Source organism: Lissotriton helveticus, chromosome 2_1, assembly GCF_964261635.1.
Source record: "Lissotriton helveticus chromosome 2_1, aLisHel1.1, whole genome shotgun sequence".
Taxonomy (NCBI): domain Eukaryota; kingdom Metazoa; phylum Chordata; class Amphibia; order Caudata; family Salamandridae; genus Lissotriton; species Lissotriton helveticus.
Genome location: NC_136059.1, coordinates 1274202092 through 1274221839, shown reverse-complemented (window position 1 = coordinate 1274221839; position 19748 = coordinate 1274202092). Strand labels below are relative to the sequence as shown.

At 46.7% G+C, this 19748-nt stretch overlaps 1 protein-coding gene across 2 annotated transcripts in view; it reads right to left on the bottom strand.

The window, feature by feature from the left end:
- The window catches only part of UNC5C (unc-5 netrin receptor C), a 441641-nt gene that overhangs the window by 414858 nt on the left and 7035 nt on the right, over positions 1 to 19748 (bottom strand). The window contains exon 1 of one of the 2 annotated variants that reach the window (XM_078676217.1): positions 15806 to 16133. The exons of the other annotated variant lie outside the window; for it this stretch is intronic. Within the exon in view, the coding sequence (XP_078532343.1) occupies positions 15806 to 15908 (103 nt within the window). The 5' untranslated portion in view covers positions 15909 to 16133. Of the gene's footprint in view, positions 1 to 15805; positions 16134 to 19748 lie in introns of those variants that run through there. 2 annotated transcript variants of the gene reach the window in all.

Genomic DNA, 19748 nt, shown 5'->3' with positions numbered 1-19748 from the left:
TAAATAAAATAATACATAAAAACAAAAGGCAATGTATAAAATATAGGTATACACTGCAGGGCAATTTCACTGGATGGAGCCTGCTGTCAAAAACCATGAATTCCAAAAGTAAAACCTGGGCTTGAAGTATTCTCAATACAGATACTGCATTGTTCTTTTCTGCTTTAATCCCGTTTGAGGTTGCATTGAGTCAAACTTAGTAAGCCTGTTCAGTGTTTCTATTTCCGGAAGCGGGTCCATGCTTGCTTGCAGGTCTGCTTCCATTTTAGAATAAGGTAATATTTTCTGACAGCCTTTCCGGGCTGGCCGCCGCAAACCATCTCGTGTCAACCTGGGTTTTGCTTGCATGGAGTGTGTTGTGGACCAGCCGGTGAAGCGCGGTCCTGGACTGGGAATTGGCGCGTCAGAGGCTCCCCGCTTGTAGCCATGGCCACAATCCATGCCTGCATTCCCAAACACTGTCTCTTTCTCTAAGAACTCCACTTGGTATGATCCACAGCATGCATGTTCCTTGTCCTCCTTGTGCCTCAACCTGCTTATTGACGTAAAAATGGGAAATTCCGAGAAACTGTCGTACCCCAACTTTATGCAATGGATTTTAACCAGGCCAAAGCCTCCTCTCAAGGGAAAGAGGGCTTCTTGTCAGATTTGATCTGAAATAATCATGACCAATAATGTTATTTATGCCACAAACTCGCTTCCCCAAAATACCTTGCCTCCTTCATACTGAGCAGAAAGTCTTGGAATTGGGAGGAATATTGCACCAGTGAAAAATTGCAACCTGCAAAGCGGATCTGCAGAACGGTCCTGGCGGCCCTATCTCATCTTTCCATCTAATATACCATAATGAATTGGGCATCCCTTACATAGAAGACCGCCTCAGAGCTGGCCCACCCTTCCTATGGCTAGCGGTATGGAAAAACAAAGAGGCGAGTTTCACTAGAGATATTATGGACTGCCTCGGTTTTGATAAGGGTCTTGCTGTGTTTGAATTAATCCTCTGAAGGATTGTTTTTTAGCATGTTTTTCCAGATCCCAAGCTTAATACTAATATAAATATAAAACATGTACAGCAAGTCCTGTATAAACTCACTTACACTGAAAGAATGACTGTAGAGAGTAGAAGACAAGTGTGGCAGCCGGGGAACAACTTTTATAACGCAACTTTTAGCAAGCAGTGCTATTACAACGCAGACTTTAAAACGAAAACCATTACAACGCATTACACTGGGGGGCGCTCTAGGATAGGGAATAGTTTTAATTTACTATCCAACACCTTCCCTAGTGTCCACGGGGACTGGTGTTGGAATTGTAAATTAAACTATTCACTATCCAGCACCCCCCAGTGTAATGCGTTGTAATGGAATGCGTTATAAAACTTGCGTTGTTACAGCATGCGTGGTAAAAGCATGCGTTGTAACAACGTACATCCGTGGCAGCCTATATGGACATTGCAATAGATAGCCCACACACAAGATACCTCACTAGAATAATGGGACGCTGGGAGCGTAGCCTATTGTTTCGCTTTAGGGATGGCACAATAAAATATTTACTGTGCTTCCCACAGGGCTTTCAAAGGAACCTTGACTCAATGCCCTGTCCCTACGATGGGAGATCAGGCCAGTCCATGCTGCACTTTATATTTTTTCTGTGGATTCCACATTGTGCACACAAAGCACTTTTTACTCTCGCTTATAAAAAGACATAAAAGTAGTGACTATAGGGTACACTTTTAATCTTCTGCTCCAGCTTGCGGAGGTTGAGGTAATTTCTCATGTAGGTGCTTTTCTGAGAATGGCCGTGCGGGCTCGCAGCTCTATGCACACTGCATACGTTTTCACTAATGACTATGATGTACTTTAATGATTATTGCTGCTAAGGTTTTTGATTTTAACTGTTTGTTTTTATTAATTGCATTTTTCTTATTTTGTATTAAAGTACTTCTTTGTGCATGGTTGGGCTTTTATTGATACTTTGTGTATCCGAATAAAAATATTATTGATTTATTTATTTGATCGATTAATTGACTAATATCCTGCAGTGTCAAAATTTATCAAATACAGCGAAACCAGACAAAAATATGGGGCGCTCGCAATGAAACCTTAGCGTTGAACCAAACACCAGAAGTCCGTCCCACATTAAAAGAGAGAGATTGGAAGAACCACTCACCAAGAATTCCCACCTCTGTTTGCACCAAGTGCTGAACATCACCACTAAGACAGTGACACAATAAAGAACTGGGGGAAAAGAAGGAAATATCTGCAATAGGGAAGACAAGACTTGGAGTGTAATAAAGCATACTTACAGTGCCCAGAGCTCCCCACTACTTCCATTGGTTGGCTTGGATGTCACTCTCATTTGCTAGCTTGCTTATTTATCTTCTTGTTTTTATCCCTCTTCAGGACCAATGGGCTCTTTACGAAACCATTTGATTGGCTGACCTGTATCCTTCCACGTATCACTTTTAGGGAACTATTTGTTTTTCAGTATTCACTCCATGAGAGTTCACATGTTTTCTAGTTTGGTCTCTTGTGTGCCTCTCTCCCCGCCAAAGACCCACCTTATCGTGTTGCTCTTCTCCCTTGCGCTCTGCTCCCTCTCTCTTGTGTTTTTCTCTTCACCAAACGGTTCTACCCTGTGCGCTCTCCCTCGAGTGCTGGGTTTCCCTTCCTCTCCCCTACACAGCTTTATTTCTAATGTATTCCCTCTCTCCCTGTTGCTTCCCCCACCCGCTTCACCATTGGCCACACTCCACATGGTCATTTACATTTTATTTTTAAGTTGCATTTTTTTGGAGAGCTAGGCAGCTGCCACTTAATCCCTGGATCTCCTCGACAGGAAGAGCTCTTTTGCACCACGCTTAAAATTTATTTTCACCTAGATCAATCAATACATTAAAAAAAAAATATATAGCGCCCACATCATTCTGTAGGCTAGCACATAAGTGGTGATGCATGTGCACGCATGCTTCATAACACATGCATGCATCTACGGAATTATGTGACTGGCAACAGCGACTCCATTATCACACAGTTTTTTTTCTTGGAGGTGCTGCACAGAATTGGCAAAGCCAATAGTTCTACAAGACAAGACCAATTTGCTTTGCCAGTGCTTGTTTGCCGAATATCTTCACTAAGGCCTTGCTTTGCTTGATTAATACTTTCTTGGTTCACATTTTCTGAAACAATAACACCATAGAAGTCGGAAATGCTCTTGAAACTATGTTACTCCAATCTACTCCACGTTCTTTAATCCTTTTACTGCATATATGTCCATATTTAGGCACGTGACTGAATATTAGAAATATATATGGCTGGTTTATGCCTTGCAATGCCAAATGCATCCTCCAGGGGCAGCAGAGCGCTGCGTGCGCAGGAAGCTGAGCTCCTGAGTATCTATTGCCTGCTTTTTTTTTCTCACAAACCTGGATTTCGGAGTTCACAGTATGACGGCAGTGTTGCCCTTTCCTCTTGACTGGCAAACAGCTCGGTGCGCGCAAATAGAGGCGGAACACCGCTCCTTTGCACGCCGAGATAATTAAGTCTTTCTTCGTGGAGAAGTGTGTAGGAACTTAATTAAAAAGCCAATCCCCCAAAGGTCTATGTATTCCCACGTCATATTTCACGTTTTCCACACCAAGCGTTTTCTGGCCGCTGCCGCGGCTGATAAAAAAATATGACAGAGGGGGAATATCTGCACATATGGCTCTTTTATGCCTTCTCTCTGACTAAGTTATCGTTTTAATTTAATTAGGTTTTTGATCGAGCTGCACTTGCAACGGGTTCCGTTTTTTTTTCTCTAAAGACCTCGCGTAAAATTCTCCTGGCGTAATTTTTTTCAAATATCCTCCCTCGTGCTTTAAAAAGTAGAGCTAGTGTGGAAACTATGCAGTGGACAATGGTATTGTGCCTTACAATTCCAGATGCGCACATAAGGTAATCTGATTTCAAAGACGGTGCGGTGTAGAAGTGATACAAACTAAAGGATGGTCACTATAATACAAAATATTGAAAGCTTGCTTCCTTTTCTTGGCTTTAATAGTCATTTTAGGAAGCCAATGTTTCAAAGTAATGGGTAATTTAAGAGACTTGCTCCAATTCCTACAAGATTAAGGGATGCATTTAGGTAATTCAGGGACATTTTGTCAGGGCAGCATACATTTCATGGTAAAGAATTTTTTTTCAGGGAAGCAAGGGAAAGGCGGCCTATTTCAGAGAGATTTTGCAGTTACTGTTCACGTTTGCAACAATGTGGGCAGTTATTACAGAGATAATTCAGAGCAATTACCACATTTTCAATTTTAGTGATTTCATGCACTAGCCCTAGCATTGTTGTTATCTTTAGGATAACAACATCAATTTCTGAAAAATGCTATCCAACTACAGCATTTCTGTGACATTTATTGAAAACTTGGTCCATTTCGGTGAGATCTGGAAAATCACATCAATGTATGTTCAAAAGATATAGCGAGGGTAGAAGTGTAGCCAAGCTAGTGACATCTGAGAAAAATGGTTAATTGTTAACACTTCTGGGACACTTTTTGAGTTGTGTCACTCCTGAGGGATCAGTGGTTTTATATATTCTGAAGTTATTTGGCCTTAACTCTAGCAAATTTGTTGGAAATTCCATTTAGGCTTCTGTTTCAGGTAGAATCCATTTTAATCAGATGGGTATTCACAGCATCTATTACAAAAAGATAGGAGTAACTATAAAGTTTGTGGATCACTCTGGAATCAAAGCTCTTAGGGCCGCTTTGATTGGAGGGTATAGACCTGGGTATGACGAACAGCGCGGCTGTGGATCCCCTTCCAGACATCGACCCGTCGGAGGAAGGCCTCTTAGCAGCAGCACGTACGAACGATGTTCTTCAATCAACACTTGCTCTTTTGGAATAAGACATCTTCTTTGTGTACAAGGCTCCCATACCACCCTGAACACTGACGAGACACCGTCAGACAGAAGCCTCTTTTTGTCTCTTTGATACGCGGATAAAGGGATGAGTGACAGGAGGAATTTAGTCAGTGTAAAGTAGGGGATCTCTAGTTCTAAGAGGCACCAGATGAGTGAGATGACATTACATCAGGAGTAATTTGCAGAGGCATCGAATGACAGTGTCTTTTAAGTTCTTGCGGTAGGACAGGATATTGATGGTGATTTCCTCTCCGCCTGGAGAGAGTTTCCTCCTGGCAGGAATGGCTCCTGAGAATGATATCTCAAAATCTAAGGACATGTCTGGGAAAGACCCCACACCGAGATGACCAAGCCTACAGCAGGCACCACACAATCGACAGCGAGCTTGGGAGGGTGAATCCAGCACATTTCCTTTCTAGAGTATAGACATACACAATATGCAAACTAGTAGCGGGTATCACCAATTTTTTGGGGCTGGCTTGTCGTTACTGCCTTGACATTGGTAGAAGAGATGTGCCCAGCATCATATACACATTAAGAGGTTCTGGAAACCAGATGTAATTGTAGATCTGACTTAAAAGGATAAAAGGAGGGCCTTCTTTTGCAGTATTAGGTCCAAAACTGTGCAACACCCTTCCTGAGTCACTAAGAAACTGAACTTCCCTTTTGTCATCCACAAAGGTTTGAAGGCCTGGTTGTACTAAGTGGGCACTCTGGCCTCTTTTGGAGTAGCGCGGGCAAACCTCTCTAGATCTGTCTGTATTAGGTTGGTGTTCTGGTCTCCCTTTCTATCCTTAGCGCCGGGAAACCCTTTTTGGGCAGCTGTGCGTGTTGTAAGACTATGAATAATAATAATCACCTGTTGTTGCTCCATGGCTGCTGAGGATTCTCTTCCCCTCCTCTGATTCGTACACTACAAGAGGACATGTAATGTACACCTGTCTGGTTAATCAATACCTTGGATGCTAAATTGCCTTTCCTGATCATTCCCTAGGTGCACTGGGTGATCTTTGACCTTCCTTCCATTAGCCTTAGCAGGCAGATACAAAAAATATACTTTATTTTTTCTTATGTAAACCAACACCAGGAGTCCTAGAGCCACGTCCCCGTGCGGCTTCTGCAAAAAGACTGAAAAACGGTGGCTGAGGGTGATGGGTGATTGGAGCTCACAACACTAGGGCAGGAGGTGACTGTTTTTTTGAGTTAGCATTGTGTTGGACAAATTGATTGAAAGATACCCGGGCACACTTGCATAGATTGAGGCGGTGGTGGTTCTAATCTTGCAATCACATCTGCGACATCTGAACATGTGTAATACGAGCATTTGTAATGACTGCCCATGCCAAAAATAATTTTTGGGCGTGAGAATCAGTTTCAGTCTTGGGTGAAATAGGGAAAAATCTATTTATTTGCAGGCAGTCGATTGCTTTTGCATTGAACTGTATGCAATAAGATGATAGTTCTGTGGACGCCAGTGCCCCCCCCAAAAAAATATAAAAATAAAGAAGGGACTTTAAAAAGCACAACATGGCCTCGCGCATTGTCAACTTCCCTCCTAAATCACTACCATTTTGTAAAACGAATTAACCTGCTCACCTAAAGTGTCACTCTGGATAAAATAAACAGCAAAAAGTAGGCAGACCGCTAAAGAACAAGAGCTTTGTACTTTCGCATCCATTTTTAGATGGTTGGAAACACAGCTGTGCCTTGCAGTTCCCGTACCTCCAGCCATATTTGCATAATTGTTTTTTGTGCCTTCACTAAATCTTTTTTTCCCTTCACATTAAAACGGCCAATCATTTTCCCGGCATTTTGCAGCAAAGTAATCATAATAATGATTTGCCATAGACACAGCAGCCTATGCCCCTGGCGCCGTGTCAGGCAGTGGAGATGAGCGGGGGACTTGTTTTATCATTACCCAATTACACGTGGGCATCGTTTTATCTGCGCGGGAGGAATGAAAGGCTCGGCTTATCCGGACTGATTTTTCCAAGCCCGGCTCGTGCACACCCACAGCTGGCGCCGTAGACAGCGGTGTTTTCATTGCGGCCTAGTAGATTAAATCACGCAGCCCGAAGAGAACCATAGGCCTTATTTATGAAGGCCCTGCGCCGCCGGTGCGTCACTTTTAACATGGGAAAAAGTGACGCACTGGTTGCGCAAGGCTTTCATAATTGAGGCCCCATGTGTTTAGAAAAAAATGCGCAGTTCTCCTAGTCTGTTGAGACAGCGACCAGAAAGTGTGCATTATAGAAACCCTAGAATCAGTGGCAGCTACAAGTATAACAATATTGAGGGGCGTGACTGTGTCAAACTCACAATATTTACTGCTCCCCAGGTGCGGCAGTTTGTTCCCCATATCAGTGTCCTCGACCATGAAAAGAAAGGATTTATTTTCTGCTAAGGGTAACACCAACAACCAATCCTGGAGCTGCTGTCAGCATGAGAGCAGCTCCAGGATTGGTGGAGAAGGCTAACCCAGAGTTAATTTTGAGGCTGGGGGCCTGTGTTGGCAATCTCCAGCTGTTTCACAGCCATGGGATTCCTGGGTGCGCACTGAGCGTGTCGGGCTGGCCGCAGCAAACCAGCTGGCCAACCCGACATGCGCACTGCAGTGGCCAATGTAATCCCCTGGGTATGGGAATGCTGGTCACGTGCTTCAAGGTACCAGCTTATGTGTTCCAGGAGAAGATAACGTTTCAGAATTGAGTACGGCAACTTGGTCCTGCTCCTTACATTTTTTTGTGGCCGACGAGACCATGAGATTTCCATCACACGTGGTGTAGTTGCTCAAGTGGTGGCATAGACTCTCTGTTATAGCATATAACATACATGCAAATAGGTTGTGGGCCCATCCTCAGTCTGAGACGAAAGTAGCTAAACCATGTTTTTATAGGAAATATATTGATTCGAGTATTTTAGCCATGCATATCAAAACTGAAAACACAAAATGTAAATAAACATAATTTATATAAAGTATAGGAGCATTGCGATCAGTCACAAAGTCATAAACTAAATATCTAGCCAAATAAACTGCAGTACTACAAATTAAAGACACATCTAATCAAATATTGTGCTCAAGAAAACCAAAAGCGCCAAAGCTCCCAAGTGCTGGAAGATGGCCCTGGGAGACTGTGAAACTGTAGGCGCCCTGGCCAAAGACCCAGATTCTACCCCCAACCCAACTCGACATCCAAGAGCATTCACAAGGAAACAGAGGCATCGGCCACATGACCCCTGACACACAATATGGCTACTCACATTACTTTCCCTCACCTTGTTATGAACCTTTGTTGCTCAGTGGTGATACTCACATAAACATAAAGAGTGATACTGGGGCAACAGATTCTCCACCCAAGCTCATCACCCGATTAAACCATAAGTAACCCAGAAATCCGATTACTCCTTCATGACCACAAAAGATCCTTGAATGGTGCGACAATATGCCTCATTAAACGACTAATCACAGTGTTGTGAGTGTGAGTGGAGAAAAGGGATGCTGTGTGAGCCAAATGCTCATGAAAATGCAGTTTGTGGGGGGCTCGGATGTTGGAGGGTCAAAGATGTCGGCAGCTTCTGAACCCTAAATCTCATACACTCCGGCACTAATGACAAGTAGAGCATGTAGACCTCATTTCTGGTCTCCGATGTGTGTGAAGGATCCCTATTCCAAGATTTCTTTATTTTCTATATTATTTTTTTCTCAGGGCTCCTCTCTGGATGTTGGTTTACACCAGGGAGTAGCAGCGGCCCTATGATGAAGCATGCCACTCATTGAGTGGGTGAGGGCACTATTTACACCCCTTCGGGATTCCCAAATTGGGTTATATATTTTTCACTTCTTTCCTCTCTCATAAGTCTAAGGGATTTTTGTGTTTCCTTCTTGTTTCAAAGGTAAGGTTGTCTTCTCTCAAAGAAGGATGGGACTGGCTGGCCCATGCTTTATAGGGTTATACATATAAACAATAAAATACGTTTTGAGTTTTTACCCCCATCTACAAGTTCTTCTCGTGTAGTGAGTTGCATAGTTGGTGGGAGAATGAGGGAAGGCTCAATCTCTCTTAACACCATTTTTTTGTGGTTCTAGACTCCGATGATCTGACCCAGAACCAGTTCTCCTCGGCTGGACGTCCAGAGGTGACACTCAAACACGAGCAAAAATGTTGCATGATGTCAGGCCTGACTTCTGCTTCCAGATTAGGCGCGTACATGTATGTCTGGGGTCAAGCTAGAACACCACCCCTCAATAGGGAGGACACACTTGGATGGCATGGTCTGCTGGGGTTCATGTTACAGTCTTTACAGGACATTGACATCTCGACAAAGGTGAAAGGATGGGATTGTGAGCAATGCACCAATGAGACCCTTTTCTGTTTCTAACCTTAAAATATGAGACAGGTAAGACCATGCTGCGCATTAGAATTCCAGTAATAACCATATAGAAATGTAGCACATGGGACCAAGCAGATTTAGGGTAAAACAATTGGCACAACCCAAAATGTACCACAGGATCACAAAGATTGGTGTCAATATTCCTTCAATTATTGAAAAATAACACTCATTAACTTTAGGCCAACCCATTCGCAGGTGGTAGCCTGTAGAATATGTTCACGTCCGCGTGGCGACGTGTCCCAGGATGACAAGGGACAACGGCGCCTGACAAGAACGCGTCCTTTCTGGGGACGAGCCTCATTACCCCCATGGAAGCTTCTCGCGGTTTCCCTTCCGCGTGAGAAGTCACTGTACTGACATCACCCTGCACCATGAAGTCTTGAAGCCAGCCAATCTTTCCGGAAAATCATACAATGGATCTTAGGATAATTCCGGGATGGACGCCCGGCCCACAAAAAGTGTAGACTGTCATGACTAATTGATGCTCTAGTCGCTGGCAGTCCTCAATGCAAAGTGTCTGTCTGTGCAGGTTCCAGACAAAATAAAAATCATAAAACGACATTCTAGCCGTAAACTTATTATAGTCAATAAAAACATTCAGCTATTAAAATCTGTTTAATTACAATGCCATTAGCTTCCCAACAGACAATGTGATGACAGAGACACAACCTAGTCTACAAAAACCCACTCATTGTTTTAATTCTCAAATACATCACTAGGAATGTGACTTGACATGTAGTAAAACAATCTTCTGGTGTAAGTTTCAACTAATGTATGCGTTATGCACTTTAAGAAGTGAAGTTGTCATGCTGTATTAAAATAGCTTTGCGCTGGAGAAGAAGAGGAAATAGAATTTGCCTTTTGAAGGGGTATTCTGAGAAGTATCAGGAGTGTATGTACAAAGGGGCCATGTCAACACATGTTTAAAAAAAACACAAACCTTGCACCACTAGGTAATATGACCCCTGCCCATTGTGTAAACCCCATCTTTTATAAAAGAGCTGTACCTCTAATAACCACTAGAGGTCGTTTTGAGTGCAGCCCTCGCCAACAGGACTCACTAGTTACTGCATTCTCACAAACATGGATGGGGTCGCTCAGCACTTCCAATAAATTCATTTTAGTCCACAAAATCTGGCATACCCACATGTTTAGGGTTAAGCGGATTCAAATGTTTTTAAATACTCTGTAGGTATTTATGGAAAATTGATGAGGCATGATAATTTCCCTTCAAATGCCCATAACATTCGATAAACACATTTTGCCTCACATTCTCATGGTTTTACTGGTTTACACACGCCACGCTGTATTTTAAGGCAGTCACACGCAGTTCCAATTTCGAGTTCAGTGACTGAGGTGCTGGGGAAGAGGTTTGTTATCCAAGTACGCAACTAAATATTGAAACATAACATTAGGGCGCTGGGGGCAGACACCATTCCTGCGCGCCAAGGACAACTTTGAAGGATTAATGCGGGGAGGGGTGCAAAGGGGAGGCCTTAAAACAGGAGTTGCTATGGTCCAGCATCCACCCCTCCCCAACAGAGGCGAGGAATGCGAGGACATGTCACCGTAGGCCCGCCATGCAGTATCTCACCAAGATAGAACGTTCTAGCAGGATAAGGAACAGAGATAAAGGCCGGGCAGCTAACAAAGCATCAACCTCCTCCGCTTTCCAAGGGCCCCCACAGTTATGTGACGGTCACGTGGGCTCAGAAAGACAGTACTAAGCTACAACCTAACGTGGCATTAAATATAACATGTTTTCGGACACCCATCCTTTTGGGTATCACTATTCTGGTTTTGCTCTAAACTACACGAAAGATGTGAAAAAGTGGTGTTATCTAATAAAAGCTATAGCTGGCGGAAGAGGCGGGGAGACGGGGAGTAAACACGTTGTGTCAATCTGGACAAGTCACTTTAGCTCGAAGTTTCTACAGTGAATTCAGATCACGGTCGCCTTCATCACTCACTCCCTCTCTCGCATTTGGATGCCCATATATAATTGCAAGTGTCAATTTAGAGCACACCACAAACTACATTGTTCCCACTCTTATTTATGTCAAAAATACGTGTAACGCACTTGTCCCCTCGCGGAAAGGTGAAATAAATAACATATCACATTATTCAGTGAAGGGAGGGTTCTAAAGCTAGGTAAACTTGCAGACATGTGCCTATGATATGTAAGATACACAACTATGACTCCTCCTGTAAACAGTCAACTACACTGACAAAGTGTTGTGCCTAAAGAGCAGCCCTGACTAAAAGCCTCTTGACTGGGTGACACCAGGATCAGCAGCCATGCCTTGCCCTGGGCCGCCATGTTGTGTGTAGCGCCCTCCACCAGTAGAGTAGCGTGCAAGCAATGAAAATTGACCCTTTGGCTGTTGTTGGGTTAATGAAAACAGAAACTATGGGGGTCCAGTACCCCCCTAGGGGCTTTGTATCACGGTGTCACTGCACCTGCTGCATCAATGATAGCTACACCCCCTGCTCCCCACGCACCTCTCGGGTGTGACGAAATAGTTATCTGTGCGGGGAAGACGGGGTGCAGTTTGAGGAGGCAGCGCCCCAGAAGCAGGGTGTTGTGTATGAGCTGGATAGATAGCTCAGCGGGTGAAAGGTCGCCAGCATTAGGACTCAAGGGCTGATTAGTGTGTGGGACAGAAAACAAGCAGCAAAACGAATACGGGGAACAGGGGTATACAAAGAAAGGTCTGAGCATCTCGGGCAAGGAGCGCGAGCTACCCTCAGAATCCACCAGATGGCTCCAGAAAAGGAAAAGTAATGGACAAGCAAGGCCAGGCTCGTGACTGCCGGCTGGTGGGAGGGAGTGGGGACGTGTGATGTGCTCGCCATCCATCCATAGCGCTTGGAGTCGGCTCGCTCTGCCTAATGCATTATACTTTCTTGTTTAAGCATTACTAGCTACCTAAAACCATACACAACATACCAGGCACCACAGATCCCTACCAAAATGAGCGCCTAGGTTAAGGAGCTCAAAAGTGCCAAACTGGTTACAAAAGGCGCTATACAAATGTTGATGCCATAACAAAGAAGTGCCCTCGCTGTGCGGGAGCGCCCACACTCATTGAATGCATTTAGGAACACACAGTGCAGGGGGCAAGGCCGGCTTTGGCATAGGCGAGCTGGGCCCAGGCCCAGGGCGCGAATCTTCAGAGAGGAGCACAGAGCTGCCTGTTTTGCCATTCCCTCTCACCACCAGCACCAACACCACCCAGACAAAACCAGTCATGGACCTGAGCTGTGAGTATTCAGGAGAGTCACTGCTGTGATGTCATCAGACAGAAGCTGGCCTGTGAATACAAAAGGGGCTCCCTACTGCTTCACTTTAGTCACCAGCAGCAGGCAGTGCCCCAACTTTCTTTGGGCCCAGGGATCTCTCCCAGCACAGGAGGCAGCGGTTCCAGACGAGCGCTCTAAACCAGGATTTGCGGTTGACTATTGCGCCAAGAAGCCCACACGTCAGCAAGGGCGCCAAAATTATTTCTGCCCAGGGCGCCACCCTAGCAAAGGCCTGCTCTGGCAAAGGGGTCTCAGTCCAGCAGCACACCGGATGGCATTCAACAAAACAACAAAAAAAGCTCCTGGCAGAGAGGATGCGACGAGAATGACTAGACCAGTCAGTCATAGACTGAGTCAACCCCTTTACCATTGTGCACACCCGTCTGTATCCAGTTAAAGTCCCTCGCATCGGTTATACTCCGGGGTCGAAGGCAGTGCGTGTGACGTCAGACGGGTATATAGGCATGGCAGTGGAGGGGACCTCAGTTTACGTACTGCCGAGTTTAACGACTTGGGCTCAAATCACGGCGTCGGTGTTTCACCGAGGAGCCGTGCAACCCCGGGCCTTACCTCAGACTGTAAATATGTGTAAAATGCTCAAGTATCTTATTTGATAGTTTCCCACGCCAACACCTGACACTAATTTTGACGAAACATCAGGCCGGAAATGCTCGTGCTACAATAAATGTCGGAAATGCTCTTGCTACAATAAATATGATTCTGTAAGGCGCGGCTGATGGCAGAAACATGGAGGGGCGAGTGGTCGTGGGGCAGGATCTCCGGATCCCTCGCTTCATTCACGAAGGTAAAATTACACTTTCGTGTAAATTTACGATGGTTTGCTATTCACAAAGGGGGTAATCAGCAGTATCTTTGCGAGAGCCGAGGCCCGGCATGCATATAAAAGTAGAGGTATTTTTATATGCGGAGACTCCGCACTCCTAAAGTAAATCCCTTGTGAATAACAAACATTGGTAAACTTATACGAAAGTGTAAGTTTACCTTTGAGAACCAGGCCTTCGGTGTGTGATCCTGGGCGAACCACCTACTGCACACCTTGTGCCTTATAGTTGAACTCTGCAACAGAGGGGCTTCACCGACCCCGTCCGTGTCAGATCACACCCACCCCCCAACCTTAGCCAAGACAAAAAATCAAGAGTTTCTCCAGTAGGGGGCGGCATGCAGTGCGGTGAAGCACCCCGGTCCAACAGAGCGCAGTTTAAGCAGATCCTAACCCTGCATTTGGGTTTCTTTATGGGGTCGAACACGCTAAGAGCAAAAGAACCCGAGATGGCAAAAACCAACCCCACTCGCAACGCCGAGCGCGCCAGCTCGCTTCGTCGCTGCCTGCAATATTCGCTTTATCGCCTGCCTTGTCACGTTTATTGATTCGACCCCCCTCGTCGCTTGCCTGTCTCTGTCTTATCTGATTATCCAGACAGAACAGTCTCCCCTTAAATCTGTGAAGTCTCGCATTCCGGGCCAGTCTTCACCAGAGCGGCTCCTGTGCGCGCGTAATTATCCAATTAAGCGCCTCCTCTGTCATTAGCGGCGCTCACTCACCCGGTGCGAGAGGCAGAGCACAGGAGCCGGCTGTGCGGCACCCCCACCTCCCGCCCCTCACACAGTCACCCCCGCCCCCCAAAGCCCCGTGAGTCCAGGGGAGATGCTGGCCATGACACCTCCTGGGGAGCCCATCCTCCCCCCTTCATCCCGGGAGGATTCCGCCCAAGAGAACAGGGCTCATTGTTCCAAGCACAGATTGTGCAGAAACATGAATTACATATCCGGGAACTGCAGTCGTTCCATGTGGGGCTAAAAACATGACACGAAGCCCGACAAAGGCGCAGAATAACGCGTGGGGGTTCACTTAAAAGAACGGCCGAAGATAGATCAGTGGGTTGGTGCGCCTGCTGCACAGATCACAGGAGAATCGGAGGCTCCTAGGTTCACAACTCTTTATGTTAATTAGGCGCTATAAAAAATAAAAAAATGAGATGACAATGGCTCAACCTATCATCCTTCCAAAATGGACAAAACGAGTCTTGGAATTAAATAACATAACAACTACTGAACATAACCAAGGGCCGTGATGCGAACTCAGTATAAAGCACTTTTATGAACCAACCAGCGGCAGAAAGAACTTCTGGCGGATGAATGGGTCAGTGAACCGAGGAGACTGCCGGGTGAAGTTCACCGCTGTGGCAGGCCGTGCCAGCCCTGGGAACGGCGTCTATGAAAAGAATGCAGACTCGAGCCGCCAGCAGTGTCACGGGAATCCCCCGGCTGAGAATGCGCCGGCGCCCTGGCACCACGCAGTGCCATCGGAGGGCACCACGCAGTGCCATCGGAGGGCACCACCACCTCGGTCCCTCCTTGGAAGCCTTGATGCACAGTGGGACGGCTGGCTGAGACGCTGATTCCCGTGATCAGGGCAGCTGATTGAAGCACTATACTCCTACTCTGTGTCTAGGCGCTGTAGAATGCGTTTCTTCAGTGCGCTGTCCGTCTCCACGCGCGTTTGTACAGAGCAGTGTTAAGTTAGTGACAAGTAAGCATATTGAGCAGTGTAATGCTTTAAAAGTTTTCTCGCGTATTCAAAAAGTATTTGATTTCGCACAGTGCATTCATGTAGGGCTCGCCTTCATACGTTGTGCACTTCTCCTTCTCACTAATTTAACAATGTCCTCTACAAACGTGCGAAAACACTGTTAGCACCAGGAAGCTAAGCACATTTACGCGGTTAGCCGGGGATTTACAGCGCCTGGAGACAGATTAAGAGTAAGCACTGCCATCCTGAAGAGACTATTTTTAGGTGTCAGTAAATAAATCATAATAGGTCCCCTACACCACTTAATGCTCGCGAGTGTCAGGAGCCACGAAAACACAATTTTTCCAGCGCAGTAGAAATAACACTATACATGTGAGTTCATGCGCTTCACTAATTTTATGAACCAGTTCTCACTACAGAGGCAAAGAAAAAAAATCAATCTCGCTTTATAATGTCTCAAACCGCCTCCTTTACAGATTTATTGGTAGGGTTTCCATTTACAGCCAAACTGCTATTAAGCGCCTATGTATATTATACTTTCGCACCAACTTGCAGACGGTCGCATGCTGGGGCAGGACAGTTTGCTGTGACAACAGGCGACACCATGTGGCAGTACTGTGGGCAAGGGGCAGGGCGGTACTCCCTTACCTTGGGCATCGGCGATGCTGCCGGCGCACAGCAGGGCCAGGGCGGCCAGCAGGCAGGTCAGCAGGAGGTGCCCCCTCCGATGGCTTCCCGGCTCCTTTTCCATGTCCAGCCGTGGAACGCGACCCTCCCTGGATGAAAACTCCACAGTCTGGAGCTCAAGAAGAAGAAAAACACACCTCAGCCGGAGGGTGCCCCGGCCCGCGGGCGCACAGTGCGTGCCACAAGCGCACAGGGTGCGGCGGTGCCAGCGTGCGCCCTGCGCCTTCACTGCCCCGGGTTGTGCCTGTGTGGGCGAGCAGGCATGCCTCAGCCCCTCTTGCGCCCGCTGCCGGTGCTGCCGGGCTCTGCCTCACTGTCCTCAGTCCCACGGGCAGAGAGGGCCCCTCCTCGGCGCGCCGCGCACAGTCCCTCCATTCAGGGGAGGCGCCGGGGACTCAGTGCGCCCCCTGTGCGAGGGGCGGGCGCATCCACGCTGTGTCACTGTGCAGCTTGCCAGCCTCTCCCGGGCTCTGCAGGACAGCGAGGAGCCCGGGCGCATCCTCCATGCATTGGAGCGCAGCTCGGCCGTGAGCAAAACCAGGCCTGGATCTCCGGAATGGGCTTTACCGGTCTGAGCTGGGGCAGCGCGCTTTCCGAGGGTAGAGGTGCCAGCAATGCCACAAGACGTGATTGCCTCTGATGGCACAGGCAGGCGCAGGGGAGCCCAGCTCACTCGAGAGACGTGAGCGCAACCTGCTGGTCACACGCGCAGATATCCATCACTCGATGTCTCTCTTCTCTTTCTGAACTTTGTTACAATGAATACAAGTGAAGAGACAGCAGGTAGCTCTTTCTGTGCAGAACAACAACAACCTGGAACGCACATTTAGACTAACAGCCGGGGGGCATAGCTTCAATTGGTGCAGCAGGTGCAGTGGCACCGGGGCTCAGAGGTTTGAGGGGCCACCAAATCCTCATTATTGCTTTAGTTTAGAGTTCAAAGGGCAGTCAGGGCGCACATTACCTTCCTTGCAGTAGGGCCCACGCCATCGATATCAGACGATGCTAATGGTTAATTTGGTGGTACCCAACTGTTATGGTTTGAGAGATTGTTGTCACTGTTAATGCCTCGAAGTAGACGATCAACTGAAACATGCCCACATCTCTCCGTTACATTTCGCCCCCTCTCACATCACCCAGCCAGTCTCTCGAAGTTCAAGGTTTCCATGGTCCTGGACAAACGTGAAAGGTGGCGCAGGCTCGAGGGAGTGCTTCCAGGCACTAGCGAGCACACAGTGATTTCTACATGGAAGGCACCACCTCGCTCACTAACAGAGGTAGATGGCAAAACGACGAACTGGAAAAAGGAGTAAAGAGAGCTTTGGCGGTTGTGGGGGTCACACCTCTCTATTTAAGGCTGACGGTGCAGTCCAAGGCTTGGTCTGGCCTGGTGTGGCTAAGCTCCCTGGGTTTTCAGTCAGTCGGCGACTGAACACTTCTTTTTCATCCTTTCCATCCTAAAAGCCGGTTAGGCCTCCTAAGTAGAGATTAGGAGGTTCAGTGTTAGCATCATTTAGTTTAACGTGTGACAAGATGATTGACTGTGTGTTCTTGGGCAAACAGGCCAACTCGGGGGTGTCAGGGGAAGGTGTGGAGCTGATGATACACCCTGGAGGGCATGTTGGTTTGGAAAGAAGGGAAACAAGGGGTTTTGGACTAAAGTAAAGTAAAGTCCACATTTGTAAAGCGCACAATCACCCGTAAGGGTCTCTAGGCGCTGGGGGGCCGTCGGGAAGATTAAGCGAGCTATTGCCCAGAGTCACATGGTGCTGGGCTAATCTGCCGCCGGAGCCGGGGATCGAACCGAGGTCCTCAGATTCCAGCGTCAGTCGCCCTGGCCGCGGCGCCACACCTCTCCCACTACTAAAAGTATGTCCCGTTCTGACAGATGCCGGGAAATGCTCGTGGGTTAATGATTGATAACTATTGATTGTTTTTTCTATAGTGCTTTGTACCTCACAACGTTCCGTTTCTAAGCACTGCAAGTAACATATGCTGGCCTCCCAGCTGAGACTGACACTGAGTCTCCCAAGGGAGAGAAGCTTTCTGAGCAGAGGCATAACGCCAAATGATGCCCCCCCCTGCAGGATCTGTTGAGGGCCCCCAAGTCTACTATATCTCACTGATATTAACTAACCCTGGCCTGAATGGGTGTTTCTGAATGCTGGTGGCCACTCAGCCAAGAGGAATCGAAAATATACCACATCAGTGCCGGAGTTTCGACCAAGATCTGGTTCATGCAATTTCACGTGTTCCAGATGTAACTATGGGCCTGCAACATTTAGCGTACTGAATGCAGCTGGCAAAAAAACAAAAAAAGAAGAGGAAGGAACGAAAATCATCTCATTCATGGGACTAGTGGTTGTATGTCACAGTATCGAGGTCAGTGATATCACCTTTCACATTTATTGACTTAACAGCATTGACTACCAACATAACATCATAAGGAACTATACATTCATCATTCTGATTTCAAGATCTCCGGTCCAGCAATCGTTCCGCACATCATTGCTAGCAGTAAGTGGAGAGTCCTGCCTTGCCAGTGCTTAATTTGTAAAAGTACTAAATAAACACATGCTGGGGCCCAGACCTTTTCTTAGGATAGGCGCACCATTGCTAACAAGGGCGAAACACCAACACCAAGCAGCCTTGACTCGCCTTATGCCTCTTTCTTTCACTACATCCTGTTTCCTGTCCTCACTAGTGTAGGTTTTTAAATCTCTACTTTCTCACTATTTTCTTATCTTTGTTTCCATCCTTCTTTCCCCTTGTTCTGCCTTTCCCTGTTACTCTGGGCCAATTCCTGATGAGGAAAGTAAGTTTGAGGCCCCAAAAATGGGAGCAGTGCCCACCACAGGCAACCACCTGCACAAATTAAGCTTTCTTGTTCTTTTGGCCGAGGGCTGGTTGGCAGACTGTGGTACTCGATTTAAATACTTGGTAATTTGTCTTCTTTTTCTAGCTTGCGCATCATCTTTTCCGCTGAATATATTTAGCCATACATTAAGTGAGCATCTCTGAATAGTCCTGGTTATCTGGCATACTGACAAGTGACACCACTTTGGATGCAGCAGCTTCTACCAATTGCAGGCACGCTAGAAGGGATTAGTAAGACAGAATCCTCTTTCAGTTACTTGATTACACATTAATGACGTTTCAGAGAAACTGGTTTATTAATAGACTGATGTAAAATGTAACATTTGGGAACTTAATGATAAGCTCGGCTGAGCTGACACAATCCAGTAAATGATGGTTCTTATGGAGACCACTGACTGGTCGGATATAGTGACAGTAATGAACGTGGGGTGAGGTGTCGGACCAGAGAGGGTTCGCTTATCCCGAAGGATGCGTGAGACACGACGAGGCCTAGCATGCTGCTGCCCGGTGGTCCACTTCCCGTAAGTTAGACAGCATGAATCTCATAACCACCTGGTCATGCCAGGGTACGTAATCCGCTGACGTAGGTAGGCAGGAGGGGTGGCATACCGCAAAGCCTCTCACTGCAGTATCCGGGAAAGGCGTATGTCCATGGCTTGAAACTAGGCGAGAAAGAAGAATTGGTGGAGACGTTGACAGGAGACATGGACGGGGAAGAGGTGAACCAGTGGTGGAAAGGGGGTTGCCGATGAGATAATCATGCCATTCAAGTGCCCCCCCCCCCTGGGAAAGAAATGGGATATGGAGGAATCGGCCATTGTGCCACAGTTACTCATGCATAGGACGCAGGCCTTGGGAGAGATTTGATTACTTTTGGCTTTGTACAGTGACTAGGTTAATGCTTTAGAAAAACTGTATAAATACATACATAAAATACGTCATCTGACCAGTCGCATCTTTGGACATATCTGTATGTATTGTTGCGGTAAGATGTAGCGCTGGTACATCTTCAGGGTGCATCATAGAA